The 15276-nt window shown below is 42.0% G+C and overlaps 1 protein-coding gene and 1 non-coding gene across 2 annotated transcripts in view; one reads left to right on the top strand and one right to left on the bottom strand.

Annotated features, from left to right (window-relative positions):
• Positions 1–9851, top strand: part of LOC103920452 (fructose-1,6-bisphosphatase 1-like) — a 10758-nt gene extending 907 nt beyond the window's left edge. Inside the window, exons 2-7 of the mRNA XM_009328195.1 lie at positions 2442–2679; positions 3986–4078; positions 5113–5256; positions 6489–6626; positions 8309–8428; positions 9435–9851. Coding sequence (XP_009326470.1) covers positions 2442–2679; positions 3986–4078; positions 5113–5256; positions 6489–6626; positions 8309–8428; positions 9435–9626 — 925 coding nt within the window. The 3' untranslated portion in view covers positions 9627–9851. The remainder of the gene's footprint in view (positions 1–2441; positions 2680–3985; positions 4079–5112; positions 5257–6488; positions 6627–8308; positions 8429–9434) is intronic.
• A 1411-nt stretch (positions 9852–11262) lies between these two features.
• TRNAT-AGU lies at positions 11263–11336 on the bottom strand. The gene has a single exon. It is a non-coding gene; the product is annotated as a tRNA-Thr (tRNA).
• Positions 11337–15276: the final 3940 nt, after the last annotated feature.

The raw sequence follows: 15276 nt of genomic DNA, 5'->3' as shown, positions 1-15276 counted from the left end.
AAAAAAAAAAAAAAAAAAAAAAAATTTTTTCGCCCCCGGGGTGGCGGGGATGGGGATGGGGGGTGTCACCCGAAAGGCGTGTGAGCGGTGTTGCATCCACCCACCCCCTTGCGCAGAGGTGTAACTAGCTCCTTTAGCACTGTGGACTCCTGATTTTCTCAAGTGAAATGGATCCTATGACTTTTTAATAATATAAGGCATGCAGTCTTTGACAGGTGTCAGCTGCTGATAGACCTTCATGCAAACCCTCAGCAGGTTTGGGTGCTTTGAACCAGAAGACCAAACAATCAGCCTGAAAGACAAAGCCTGTCAAAATATGGCTGAATTATTGCTCATTGCAGTCAGTAGCTTAGTATCAAAGCACCATTTTATGCTATGAGGCGTTTAATCAAATTGAGTGGGGGCGGTTTCATATTGCATCATAGCAACTTGAGTTTCTCTATGAAGATTTGGATGCAAGAGCATTGGTTAGGAGCAGTAGTGTCTGTAGTCAGCCAGTGAGAGGGGAGTTGCCCTGCAGATGCATCAGAAGGAAATCAGAGCTCTTGAAATGTTAAATAACTGAAACGGGTTGTAGGTAACTAATCTCCCTGAGTCTTTTACATATTGTTGCTAAGCCAAATTGTATGCTGATCGGGGCTTTAGACATGGGCTGCTTCATTACTTAATGGAAAATGTAGTAACGAGAAAATGAATTTGCCTCTACAAGCCATGTAGTGGAAAATATAACAATCAGAAGGCCTCTGGCAATACAGAGTAACGTTTATTACAAAATGTATCAGAGAGATGAAAAATTTGGTGACTGAAGTTAATAAAACAGAAGCAACTGCAAGAGAGGATAAAAATCCTCCACTTCATGTATAGTTGAACTATTTTTCTCTGTCTTGCTTCAGATTTTTATATAAGTGTGATAGATTTTTAATCACTATGTGCTAGCCCTTTCATGTGCCTCCTGTGTCTATCAGTAAAGACCGGGGTTTCCCATCTGTGACCTGATTTGTAACAGTCTAAGGTCCCATTTCTTACGTGTCCTACATGTGTGTCTGTTGACAGCTGCCCACAGGTTCGATGCCTATGCTGACAGCCTTGCCTTATGATCCCCTTTGGTGGATTTAACTCTCCACCAGTGCTGGGGTAGCCAGCTTCGGACTTGTGAGCCTCCTTGAGCAGTACATCTCCCACTGTGGGACTGCGTTTTCTAACCAGTGGTGGGATTTTGCTTGACTATCAGGGAATGTGAACAAGTAGGGATCTCTGGGGCCCATTTTTTTGGATCGTCCCCACGCTCAGCTGTATGCCCAGTGCTGCCCAGCAGCGGAGATGCGGAACAGTTGGGGAGGCCACAGTCCTTTCCCAGCTGCAGGCTCTGGCGCAGGGCACCCTGCTGTCCCCTCCCAGGACTCCCCAACAGAGGAGGTGTGAGAGCTGTAGCTGCTGGCCGTAAGGAGTTTTTGCTCTTAGGATGAGGATTTGTGCCTCCGCTCGCAAGCGTGGTGTTCAAAGTACATTGTTTTCTAAAAGCACTTTCACACGTGCAGAAAAATGTTCAAGCCACTGTAGCAGAGAGAGAGAGAGAGAGAAAGAGAGAATTATAGCAGGTCTTTTTCTTTGCCTCATGCATTAAACTGAAGAAATGCAGTACATTCAAAGTAGCATGTTCAGCGTTATTACGAAAACCTGAAGTACCAGTATTCAGCCTAATCAATGAATCGTTGCTGAAGTACGTAAGAGTCATCTAAATGTGTGTGGAGCTGATGATTGTTTTTCTCTTCTGAGCGCTAAACTTCCCCTCTCTCTGTTTTGCATGCTTTCAAAATCACCTATCACAAGGTCTCCTGGTACTTCCTGATGCCAGATGGTTTGTTTCTGATTAGTTGGCAGGGTTTTATTTGTGTTTCGTCTTTGTACTTCTCAGTTTTACTCCCAAGGAAATGTTTACTACTTAGAGTCAAAACGGAAAACATCGAACCATAAAAATGTTGATTTATCTGTGAGCAAAGTGTTTCTACTGCAATTTGTACATCATATTGCTAACCAGGAGCAAATTACACAGGAAGTTATAGCGTAACTAGTGTCGTTCAGATTCATTGTTACTTTCTAAGTATACATTTTCTAATGAAGTCTTAGCTTTTACGGTATGCAGCTATAGTATCGGAGCCCAGGATTTAGGGGCAGCACTTAGGTCTTAAGGTTAAAAGCTCATTAAATAACACAATTATTGTAATTCAGCCTTCACAGCCTGCTCTGGCTATGTTTGCCTATAGTTTAGGGACTATTGAAAGGTGATTCCTTGTTTCGTGTTCCTCACATTCAGTGTCTTCCAGATTTGCCACCACAGCTAACACTAGCAGAGGTCTCAGCAAGAATCCGCTGGGCAGTAAAAAACAGGCTTAGAGAACTGAGATATCATCCAAAAGTGCTGTTTGTTTTACAAATATAAGGTTGCCAGAAACAGGGCGCTTTGGAAGATGTAGGGCCCCATTCTCACGGAATGCTCTCTCTTGCCATTGCTCTAGCTATGGAATTGCTGGGTCCACCAATGTGACAGGAGATCAAGTAAAGAAGTTGGACATCCTTTCCAATGACCTGGTGATTAACATGCTCAAGTCATCCTTCAGTACATGTGTTATTGTGTCAGAAGAAAACAAAGATGCTGTGATAGTGGAAACTGAAAAAAGGGTTAGTAGCTTTAAAGGTTCTCCCTGCTTGATTTCAAATCAGCCTTTACAGGTGTATTGCTTCAGAGCTGAAAAACTGAAACTGAGCTAAAAATTTCAGAAAATGTGTTCTTTTCTATACTGGCAAATGAAGGAGGGGCGGGGCGGTGGAGGGAGTGTCAGTCAACATTTGTCCTCTCTGTTATTTCTGCTCTCGAGACTGATGTTTGCTGTTTTTATTTTTTTTCTCTGTTGTTCCTCCCCACCTTCTTTTTTTCCCACCTTTTCTTAATTGTGGAGGAAACTTATTTCTTGTTTATCCCATCTGATCTCTGGAACTATTCTCTGAGTCAGCCAAGCCCTTTTGTAAAGTAGCTTTGTAGGTAGGACACTGAGGAGCTGTTCTGTGCAGGTCAAATCTTGAGTTCAGGCAAATTCTCCTTGAAGCCCATGAAAGACCTAAAAACAATGAAACAAAAATAATTTTTACTTATTATTTATTATTATTTCTATTCACAAAAAGCAAATGAACACTTACTGTTGTTACACATGATTATTAAAATGACTGTGGATAAAATAAGGGGGAAACAAGCTATTTAAAAGGCCCAGTTGATTCGGCTGTTTTCCCTGTACTGGCAATTTCCTGTACCTACAGGAATCTTTCATACCGCAATAGGCAGGGACCATTCTTTTTTTTTGGGGGGGAAACCCCCAAAAACCAGGATAAGACCACAGGTTGGCTAAGATAATTTCTGAGCATCTGTCCATTCAGAGCGCAGAGTTTCATTGAGGTGTTTAAAGTGGAACATGCAGTAAAGTGAAATGTATAGTTTATGAATGTTAAGTGTTAAAAGCCTTTCTAATCTCTCTAATTTTAGCTCTACATGATCTTCTTCATTTGCCTTTTTCCTTATAATTCAGGAAGTAATTTTGTTAGAGATGAGTAGATACTACAGGATGTCTATCAAAATGGGTCAGCATTAATTAAATAGATGAAGCTAAACTAATAACTAAAAAGTATTCTCTTTTTTTTATATATTAAAAATCAGGTAGGAAAACTTCACCTTTCCTGCCTCATCATCTATTACTTACTCTAAAGATTTCCCAGCTTCTGCTGTGGCACAAATGGCACAGTTGTAATCAAGAATGAAACGTGGGCCAAAGAATTTCTAACATTTGAATTCAGTTCCTTCATAATCTATAAAAGCCTTTTAGTTTATATTGCTTTGAAAGTCTCTGAGAAAGTTTACCTACTGAAGTATTTTTACCTGGGGGAAGTGGGTAAATAATGTCACTAATCTAGTTGTTCTCTCTTTTGTATTTTCTAGGGTAAATACATAGTCTGCATAGACCCTCTAGATGGCTCATCGAACATTGACTGTCTTGTTTCCATTGGGACCATCTTTGCCATCTATAGAAAGGTAAAATGCTTTCATGTAGGATAGGAAAAACTGTTATTGTGCAACTTTTGATGACATATAATTGCATGCGAAGACAATAAAATCTAACTAAACTTGTTTGTGAAAGAGACTTTCAGGACCAGCTTTAAGTTAAATCTGCTATTTCACAGACATTTGTATAAAACATGTATGAGGGATTTGCATTACTCTTTTAGAAGATGAGGTACCTATATGTACATGGAAGCCTGATATTTAATTAAGCTGGCTGATATTTAATTAGCCAGCTAAAGGAATTACCCCTTACAAACAAATCAGGTCTTAGATTTCATGAATATTTGTGTTGAGACAAAATACCACGTGGTTGTCATCTACTTGGGGAATGTGCTTTCAGGTTTTCTTGTTCTCTGTACTAATAGTCCTCTTAGCCTGAGGACAGGCTTCAAACACCAACCAGAGCTGAAACATGGCATGTGCATTTGAAGTGTCTAATTCACTCTGAAAGGCAGAAACCCTGTCTGAAGGAGCTTGAAATACCAGACTTACACGTCACTAGATGGGGGAAAAAGTAAGTCAGATAAAACACACCCAACTGTCCATTTTAATCATCTTTTGTATGTTGTCATACGTCCCGAACTTCAACTTCATTTTTGTATGAAGCAAAAAAACGCAAAAAATCCCAAGTACTTTTCATCAGCTGTAAACTCCGTGAGTCATGTTTCATTGCTTGCTTTTCAACTGTGCCTCGGAGTTTTCCTCCGAGCTGTGTTCATCATCACCTACAAGGAGTTCCACAGCTCTATATTATCTCCTTAATCCTTTCCTGCTTCCTGCATTCCAACTAGGCTTATACAAGAGCATTTCTAGATCAATGTGTTTGTCTCCTCCATATAATTTGTATTAGTGCATCCAGTAGGAATCTCAGTTGTGGATCATGGAAGCATTTGTGACACCTCACGCATGGATATGGAGTAGAAGACTATCCCTATCCCAGACAGTCCAGTTATGTACAAGCTATAGCAATGAAGTAAAGTTGGCTATGCTCCTTCTTATTCTAGGTGTCCCCTGATGAACCTTCCGGGAAAGATGCTTTACAACCCGGGCGTAATCTTGTGGCAGCTGGTTATGCTCTGTATGGGAGTGCCACAATGCTGGTACTGGCCACTTCTGCTGGAGGTGTCAACTGTTTCATGCTGGATCCGGTGAGAATGTCTTCTGTTTCTTTGTTTCTTTTTTAGGGATAACATGGTACTGTCTATGAGAACTGTTTGTCTCCCAAAAAAATCAAACAAAGGAGCAATTTTCAAGCTAACGTGGAGACATGAAGTACACTTAATAAGCCATCAGCAATAATGTCAAGAGATTTTTGCATTCTTCCTGCCCGCTGCAGCGGTGCTATGTGTGATTCAACAACGGGAAGACAGCCGAGTCAGTGAAGCAAATATACAGCATGTGCCAAATCATCTGGTAGTTAAAATGAGCTGTTTTCTGCAATGCAGAATGCCCTTTAAGATCTGTTTGTCTTTTCCTTAATGCTAGGACCGTAGTAAACCAGAGAAACAGAAATATTTAACCTTCTTCTGTGTTTTCAGATCCCACCATGATGTGTAAAAGAGTAAGTGACGTGTGTGGGTGTGTTTGATGTTCTAGCACGCATTGACTGTATGAGTTTTAAAATAAAAGTCATGTTGATCATAGCAGAAAGTAGTTTGCTTTAGTGACCCATTTTTCTGTAGTCAGTTAGTCAGGCTGTGCCACCTGCCAGTATTAAAGTTTTAGAACCTGCAGTGGTCAAGCAGCAAGAAATACAACTCGGTGCTCCCTGTTAAGTAACAGCTTAAGTAGCTGCATGTATTTTTGTCTGTATTCAGATAGCATATTTAACTTTGAGCATGCGTGCATGTTATTTTATTTTTAGCACTAACTTGGAAATGTACTTTAGTGAAAACTGAACAGACCAGCGCTTGGTTACAGAGATCGGCTTTCTTGATTCCAGTCTTCCAGTTAGCCGAAGCTAAGACAAACTGGAATTTATTAATATGTATAGCTATTTGAAGAGGTTTATGCATTGCTTCAACCAGCACTCTCAGTTTCCAAACTCCTCAGTGCTGTACTTTTATTGCAAGTCTAGCAAAGGAGTGGAGAGCTAAATAAATTTACAGGCAACAGCATTTTTTGGCATAGAAAAGTGATAGAGAGATGGGAATGGTAGTATGAAGAAAGTTACATGACCCCAGGATTCATGGTCTCTCTGTGTTTTATGGATAAACAAAACACTTCGCATCTAGACTACAAATACCATTTTTTCGTGGGTACTGAATTACTAAAGAAAGTGGCAGCTGCAGTAAATTTTTTCCTAAATTGTGTGTATGATTGGTTTTTGCTGTGGTTTGTTAATAAATGAGCTCAAATTGGTTTTCTTTCTTATTGTTAGGCAATTGGAGAATTCATTCTGGTGGATAGAGATGTGAAAATCAAAAAGAAGGGAAATATCTACAGTCTCAATGAAGGCTATGCTAAATACTTCGATCCTGCAGTCACAGAGTACCTCAAAAAGAAGAAATTCCCTGAGGTAGAAGATCCCATTTCAGAGAAACTTCTGATGACAAGCAACACTCATAATTTCCAACTTTACGATCAATCACTGTCTCATGCACTGTTCAGAGCTTTTTTTCCTCTCTTGTCTATTTAAAATATATCTTCATGTAGGACTGATAATTAGAGCAGCAGTTGATGTGACCACATATTTCACCATCATTCAGTACTGCAGTGCACCTCTTTAATCTTCTTTCTTTTCTTTCTTTTCTCCTTCCTTCCTTCCTTCCTTTCCTTCCTTCCTTTCCTTTCCTTGTTCCTTTCTTCCTTCCTTTCCTTTCCTTGTTCCTTTCTTCCTTCCTTTCTTTCTTCCTTCCTTTCTTTCTTCCTTCCTTTCTTTCTTCCTTCCTTTCTTTCTTCCTTCCTTTCTTTCTTCCTTCCTTCCTTCCTGCCTTCCTTCCTTCCTTCCTTCCATCCTTCCTTCCTTCCTTCCTTCCTGCCTTCCTTCCTTCCTTCCTTCCTTCCATCCTTCCTTCCTTCCTTTCCTTCCTTCCTTTCCTTTCCTTGTTCCTTTCTTCCTTCCTTTCTTTCTTCCTTCCTTCCTTCCTGCCTTCCTTCCTTCCTTCCTGCCTTCCTTCCTTCCTTCCATCCTTCCTTCCTTCCTTTCCTTCCTTCCTTTCCTTTCCTTGTTCCTTTCTTCCTTCCTTTCCTTTCTTTTTTAAAAAACCTTCCTTCCTGGCTGGAGGCCTGAGTAACAGTGCTGGAGGCAAAAGTGGGCGTTTGGTAGTCAAGTAGAGAGGAAATCTCCTCTGGTGATGAAGAAATTTTATTGACATGTGTGTTAGATTGCGGCTTCTTCACTGCAGCGTCCGAGTAGATGGAGAGCCAAGTGGGGATGGCAGTGGGTCACTGCTCAGTGGTAACACAAGCTGGGTCCTGAGGGGGCCTCCCACTTGAAAAGCTAGTGTAGGTTCAGGGTCCGCTTTGTGGTCCTCCAGTTTCCTGGTGTAAGGAGGCCTGAAGCTCTGAGGAGTGCTCGTAAAAATCGTGTCTGTTCTCATGCCTTACACCTGTCATCACTGGAGTTATGACGTCGACAATGAAGGGTAAACATTTACTATAGTTAAGTATTCGTGTCCCTTCTTGACTTCCTGATCTTGCTTTGAACAAAGACTGGTGTTTTCATCTGGCATCGTGCCAGGCTTAAGGTGTTGTTTATTTAGATATTAAAATGTACTCTCTGGAGTATAATAAGGAAATAACATCAGTAGTCAACTATTAACTTTTTTGTACCAAAAAAGTTGTAGAAGCTGGCAAAAATGGGTAGAAGAAGTAGGAAAGATCACTTCTTTTGCTCCCTGATATTTTTTTTCTGCTACAAAAGAAAAAAACCCAACATCAGTTCCTAGGACTTGATCTTTTTGCTACTAAAAATGCAGTATTTTCCAAGGGTTAGAGCACTGATGGAGACCTGGGATACATTTTCTGTTGTTGGCACTACCACTCATCTATCCTGAAATTTTCTGTCAGTCCTTTTCCTTGGATTTTCCCAATTAGAAAATGAGGAGGAAACGGAAATTTTCTCCAAAACTACTTTGAATATTATCAATGAATCACAATGTGGAGGAGTTAGATGTTAGGACCCCTAAGAGGCGGGGTGGGGGGGAAGATTAGCCTGATGTTCTCAAAAGTTACATTTATTTAAATGTCTTTCTGTAGGACGGCAGTTCACCATATGGTGGGAGGTACATAGGATCTATGGTGGCTGATGTGCATCGCACGCTGGTGTACGGAGGAATCTTTCTGTATCCTGCTAACTCCAAAAGTCCCAAAGGAAAGGTAAACCTGAATAAGCTCAATTATGGAAAATGTTACATCATCTAGGTATTTCACTATCAAAGATCAGTACTTTGATTGCAGAACATGTTTTTTATAACTTGGTAGCTTGCATCTCTGGTGTGTGGGTATGGCCACCCCTTGCACACTGTCATGAGTGACAGCAACCTGTTGCCAGACACCAATCTCAGGGCTGCTGCTAACCTGTTTCAACTGTACTGACTTCTCTTTATCCCCAACCATATTCAGATTATGGAATGTACCAGGGGATGTGCTGTTCAAACAGGCTTCTCTGTACCATCTCAGCCCAAACCATGCAGGCCCTAACCAAGCAAAACATTACAAAGCAAAGTAAAACAACCCATATTACCCTGAGATTCCTATTGCAAGCTAGTGTGTAGGAAGCCTAAACGTAGTGTGCCCCTTTACGAGAAGCTCTGCCAAAGAGAAAACCACTTGTATCTTGTACTTGGTAACGCTACCTCATCTGGAGGAACTATGCCTGGCTGCCTCTGCCAGGAGGACAGTCACTCCGGGAAGGTCACACACTTACAGGCTGACAAGGGGACTGTTTATTCAGCAAAGACCTTTCATCTGTTTTGTAATTGTCCATAAATTATTGCTTCAGGTTGCAGATAAGATGCAGTTATTCATTAGAGAAACCTAATGGCACACTCAGGGCCAGTGTTTTTCTTTCTTTTCACGCAGGCCTACGTGGTCTGCTGCCTTGTTAAAGGTTGTGTCTTACATACGGACTTTATCTCTGTGTAAAGAGCACAATGCAAACATGAGCCATGGAGAAAGCACTCAGATTGGGCAAATGCAGTATTCACTGTGTTTTGTTTAAAAGAAAAAATCCACACTATTTCATTCCTGAGTCAAAGTTCATATGAAATATGTAGTACTTGGAGTGTTGATTGTTTTTAAATCAAACACCAAATATATTTACATTTCACAATTCTCAGCATTGCCTGGGCTGACCATTGCCATTTTGATTTTTGTGTTCTAGCTGAGACTGCTCTACGAATGCAATCCAATGGCTTTTGTTATTGAGAAGGCTGGGGGCATAGCAACAACCGGGCATCAAGCGATACTAGATATAGTGCCTGAGGATATCCATCAAAGAGTGCCTGTTGTCTTGGGATCTCCTGACGATGTGAAGGAGTACCTTGAGATAGTCAAGAAGCATTCAGCTAAATAAAGAAAGCTTGCTGCAGTCACTGTGCAGATGGGAAGAAATGTCTTACAGCTGAACCAAAGAACACACTGCAGTACTGCAAGGCTGAACTGTCTGACCTCTGTAGCAAGAGAGCAAACGAGCCATATTTTCATAAGATTTTTTTAAAGTTAAATCTTGTGCAATTGCATTGGGCAATGAAAGGCATTAAAAGGTTGCATTAAAGGAAGCATTAAAAGTAAAAGCAAGGGAAAAATATGTTTGCTTTTTCATTTACTGTTTGTGATTACACAAAAGCCACTGTGCTACAATGAGCTACTGTGTTGCATTCAGTAACTACGGGAAGATTCAGCTTTCTCAGACAAGCTACAGGCTATCACCAGAATATCTGACTCTGCCCCAAAAATCTTGGGGGGAAGACTCAACAGCCTCTTACAGTGAGTGACCTTTCCTAGACCAGTCTTGAGTTCTTTGGCAATAAATGTAAATGCTAATGTGGACACCACCACACGTTGTTTCTAGGCTCCAGAAGTTACTCACTTTACTTCAGTCTGGGCTTCTTCTGACTGAGAATTAATATTTGTGAAACATGTAGTGTGGGTTAATTCTGGCACATACTGTTAATATTGCCAGTTGGCACTCTATCAGATCCAGTTACACAAGGACAGAAAATGACATTTTGGAGATGGCTTTTGAATTGGATAAAGAGCATGTGTAGACAGCTTGGCACCATTCTGCTGTGATGAGCTGGCTATATTTGCCGGAAATTAACCTGCTTTCTTGGTGAAAAAATGAACCTATGTGTTGCTAGCAACCCCCACCAGGTGTTCTTTGGTTATTTTGGGAGTGTGCATTACCATGGAAAAGGGTTCTGCTGCGCAAGCAGAATTAAGTTGCAAAGATCCCCACAAAGCACACTGACATTTAATATGCTGATTCAGAGCATGCTGCTGGGAACACGACGTTAGTGCTTGGGAGCTAGATGGGCTCTCCACCTGTCTGCGTACAGTTTATGGCCGTGGCTCACAAGCTTTTTGAATCAGTCCAAATCTGCAAATATTTGACATTTACCTGCCCATTTACCTTCACCAAACTCAAACTAAGGGACACGTGGATGTTACTGTTGGGTAGAGTGCCACTGAACATTCACTCAAGCCATGGGCTGGGAGCCCCTGTCTGTGGGTGCAGTGAGCTATACAGTTGCCTGTGAGGATTTTGGATACATCAGTGCAGCTAGCCCGTCTAAACTTGGTTCTTATGGTAAAACAATAAGAAAAGAGTGTGGGAGAACCTAGAGGCCAGGGTGCGAAGACATGCTCTATGAGGGCTCACACACAAAAAAAACTGGGGGCCTTTGTTCTGACACAGGTTGTGTTTGGGGCATTTGGAGGCACGCTGGCAAACCTTAGATGGGCGTATATATGCATCTGTTCTCCAAAGTGATAGGGGACAAGGCGTTTCTGGCAGGGACTGAATGGCCTAGTTTCTGCTGAAAATCCTATTTCTGATGAGGCTTTGTTAGCGAAGACAGGGCTTTCAGGGTCCTGAGCTCTTAAAGGATTTGAACAGTCCTGGAAATCTCCACTGAGCTCTTGTTCTGCTTGTGCGCTCGCTTTTCACGCTGTGAGGGCCTAAGTCTCCAGCATGGTGCCTCGAGCCCAGGCACCACTGGGAGTCAAACCCAGGATCTCCTGTTTACTAGACAGGTGCTTTAACCAGCTGAGCCATGGCGCCCACCCTGGCAACTCCAGAGAGATGCAGATCGTTGCAACGTGCTGGGGCCTGGCCCATGCCTACCGAGCCCTGTTCAACACCATTCAGTACCCTCAAAGGGAAGAGAAGGTCTCTGGATCTGACAGCAGAACGACACACACTGCGACCACTCGGACCCCAGCAACAGGCCCTGTGGCCACTCAAACCCCGGTGACAGGCACTGCAGCTACTCAGACTCCGGCAACAGGCCCTGTGGCCACTCAGACCCCGGCAAGAGGCCCTGCAGCCCCCAGGCTGCAGGCTGTGCATGCTGTGAGGGCCTAAGATCGGGCTCCTCTGTAGGGCAAACTCTGCTCTGGGAAATGAGCAGACCGTGGCTTACGTACTTTGCCTGATATGCACCTGCAAAATCAGGCACCCCACAAACAGCGACCATGAGGGATATTGTCTAATTTCTGATTAATTCCCCTCTGGGAGAAGGTTCAAACCCACGTCTCCCAGCAGGGTGCCCTTATTGCCAGTCTGGGGGCCAGCCTGGAAGGAGAGGGTTTACTACCCCGACCGGTGAGTGCTGTGCCATGACATAGGAGAGGACTTCATGAGACCAGACAGCGAGTGGAACAGCTGTGTGCTGGGGGACTCCTGTGGCCCAGGCTTTTCTTCACAGGCTGCTCTTTCCTGTGCTAGGACCAATGCTGCTTCCTCTGCCTCTTCATGTGAGCAGCTGACCACTGGGATATGGCCGTGCTCTCGCTTTTGTAAAAGAAAAAAAAAAAAAAACAATCCTTGCATCTGTTTTTTCTTTTCATTGTGATTTCAAAAGAACCAGCAAGTCTCTCACTTTTTGACGAGGAGTGAAGGTGCTAGGAGCGGCTGGAGATGCCTGCCTCACACACTGAAATACTTTCCAAAGGAATTGCATATTCCTGTCCTGAGCATTTCGTTACTTGCTGGCTCTGGCACATACCCCATAGCACTTTAAAAGGCTCCAAGCTCACTAAGTCAGCTACAACAGGCAGCATGCTGAGACGGACTCTAAACCTCTCTGAAGTTCTGGATGCTGCTTCTAGAGGAAAGTGCATGACTGTTGTTGTCATGCACAACTTTTTTAGGTCCTTAAGTTTTTGATTCAACCCATCCCCAGAGCTGTAGCGGGACGCATTTTTCTATTTAATACACTAAGCAGAGGACAGTCGGAAGCCCTTACAGCTTTTTTCTGGCTTTCCATATATTGGTTTGGACTACAGTGCTTCACTAGTCTGTTGGCACAACTTGACAGACAGTATCCACAGCAGCCTTTTTTGTCTAGTTACAGTAACTCCTCAGCTGTATTCTGCCCTCAACCTTTTCAGGAATCCCTGGGCTGCATGTATCTATTTTTAACACACCATACTGGCAGCAGGTAAAGGTTATAGAAGGAAAGGCAATACTGCCCGTGTTTGCTAGGTCAGTCTCCAGCGTTTTTGTTTCGCTTGTAGGCTGACATTTTATAGTTAGCATTTTTCACATTGTGAGCTGGGTTTTTCTTTCTATCTGTAATACATAAGTCGATATTTGAATGGCATCCCCATGCAGCCGCCAGTGGGGAGAACTATTGAGTAACCTCCTTCCGCAGCCCCTTTCAGAGCTCGCCCTGTGCGTCGACGTAGGGCGGGAGGGTCGGTTTGTCACAGCACCCACCTTCACCCCCCGTTGCAGTACTACCCACCGCCCCGCTCAGAGGCTGAACTGTGGCATTTGGTGGAAGGTCGCCGGCTCCAATTTCAGCCGGCGCCATCCAAGCAGCTAACATTTCAAATCAGTTAGAAGAGGTGTCACCTTTAAGGCACAGGGCTAGCCTATATGCCAGTGGAAGTGTGAATCATCCCTGAGAGCTCTTGTGTAATCTTTATATTAGAGGGCAAATCTCCCAAAGATCTGTCAAATTGAGGTGTTTGCGTTTTAACCTTTCTACGCTGTTCCAACCCGTCTTACTGAACGGTTCTCAGGCTTACAAAGAATCATCACACATTTTTGAGACAATGTGATTTCTCCCCCCCCGCCATTAAATGGTAATTTTCTATATAGCTTAATCATTCAGTTTAATCATTCAGGTTTTTATCATTCAGTGGGATCACAGTATTTATCGAAACAGGGTAAAGTTTTCATGCAATGCAGTCTTGTGCCTTTATCCAAGTTTTATTATTTTATTTCTCTTCTTGCTCCACTGTTGGCTGCAATATTTCTGGAAAGCTTGGGTGTAGAGTCTGTGTTCTTTACATATTAGTGGAAGTTAAGTTCTTACTGAAGGAGTGTTATTTGAGCAGCAGCTCAAAGCGTTATGCTTTATACATTCTAAAATGTATCCAGTACCCGTAAAAAGCATTTGGGGATATTTCAGTTAAAAAAAAAAAAAAAAGAAAAAGGCAAATAATGGACTTCTTAGCTCTGAGAACACCCTTTGAACCACTAACTCCAAACCAAACTTTCTGTTAGAAGATGATCTGAACTTTGTCTTTCTGACCAGTGCAAAAGATCACTTGGACTCAACAGTAAAGAAGACCTGCACATGATGTTTTGACAAATGTTAGAAGCCATAGGCCAACTCCCACCCCATTTCTTATTTGCTAAATTGATTGGGTATCCCGATGGTATTCTAGCTACACAGCAGAGAGATTTTGCATTAAAAGCATTTTAGTACTGGTCAGGCTGACAACTCCCATGATGATGAAATAATGTGCAGAATGTAATGGCTGTACTTTAAGCCAGCAGATCCGTTTGCATGTATAATGTGAAACCTGTTCCCTTCTTTTATTAATAGCACCATGTGCTATCCCAGAGCTCCCTAGATATGTTATATTTTGGTTTTGTACAAAGTCTGTTCGAAGAAAGAAGGTCTCCTAACCTGGCAAAAAGTGCTCTGGAATATTCATCCTGTGATGTGAATGGTATCGTATACTTTTAACTAGATCACAGTGGTAGAAAAGAGAGAAAGAAATCTTCAAGATCACTTATTTCTTCCACCATTGCCTTAGAGGACGTAGTGCAAAATCTGCCTGTTGCTCCACCTGAGGAGCTCTGCTCGCCAGTCCTTCCTCCTCCTTAGAATGAGACTTGAAAAACATCCCCAAAGCTAAGCACACAGGATGCAAGCAGCACTGAACTGTGTCTTTCTACTTGTTGCTAGTGTTTAGTTCTGTCAGTCTCTGACACCTTTGCTTGAGGCTAGTTTCAAAGTAGAAAACCTTAGCATTCAAATCCCTTTACAACTCTCCAAGTAATGTACTGTTCATAGGTGAAGAGACACTTTTAGGAAAATCCAAATAAATGCTAAAGATTAAAAAAGGAATGCAAAGGGAAATCAAAACTCTTTGTCTACAACTGCAGTTCCTATTAACAAAAACAAAGCTAGGTATATGTTTTGTTACTAAATTTTGTTTCTGTCTTCCTGGCATGATTTTAGTGTGGTAATTTGGGTTAAATGAATGATAACAATGAAACTCAATGAAACTTTTCTTCTTTAACTCCAGATTTTCTTGTTTTGCTTGTAGGCTTTCCAAATCTTCTGCTTAAAAATAAGGGAGCACTGCTAATAGGTAAAATGAGGCTACAACATATAATTGTTCTTACTGCCTTATCTGAGTGGGAAGATAGTGCTGTAATTAAAATCCGTAATTCCAATGTTCCAGATAGCATGTAGCTAGTTTGCTGACATTTCTGTCTACCTTTACATTAGCATCATGTGATGCAAATATATTGCTTGTAAGGAGTTACTGGCAGTAAAATTGCAAACTTGGACATACCGATATTTACATGATGCACTACAATAACAAAGCCAACGTAAAATTTCAGTTTGTGAGTTATGACACACACATGCTTAAATCAGATAAGCTTAATTAGTAAATTATTGAAGAGATAATTGCTTTGTAACCAATCAAGCCACGGCTCACGAGTACTTCTCATTCATGCAAGGCCTGTAATA

This window comes from Pygoscelis adeliae, unplaced genomic scaffold, assembly GCF_000699105.1.
Source record: "Pygoscelis adeliae isolate BGI_AS28 unplaced genomic scaffold, ASM69910v1 Scaffold45, whole genome shotgun sequence".
Lineage (NCBI taxonomy): Eukaryota > Metazoa > Chordata > Aves > Sphenisciformes > Spheniscidae > Pygoscelis > Pygoscelis adeliae.
Note: the sequence above shows the minus strand (reverse complement) of the source record. Positions and strands in the feature narration are given on the sequence as shown.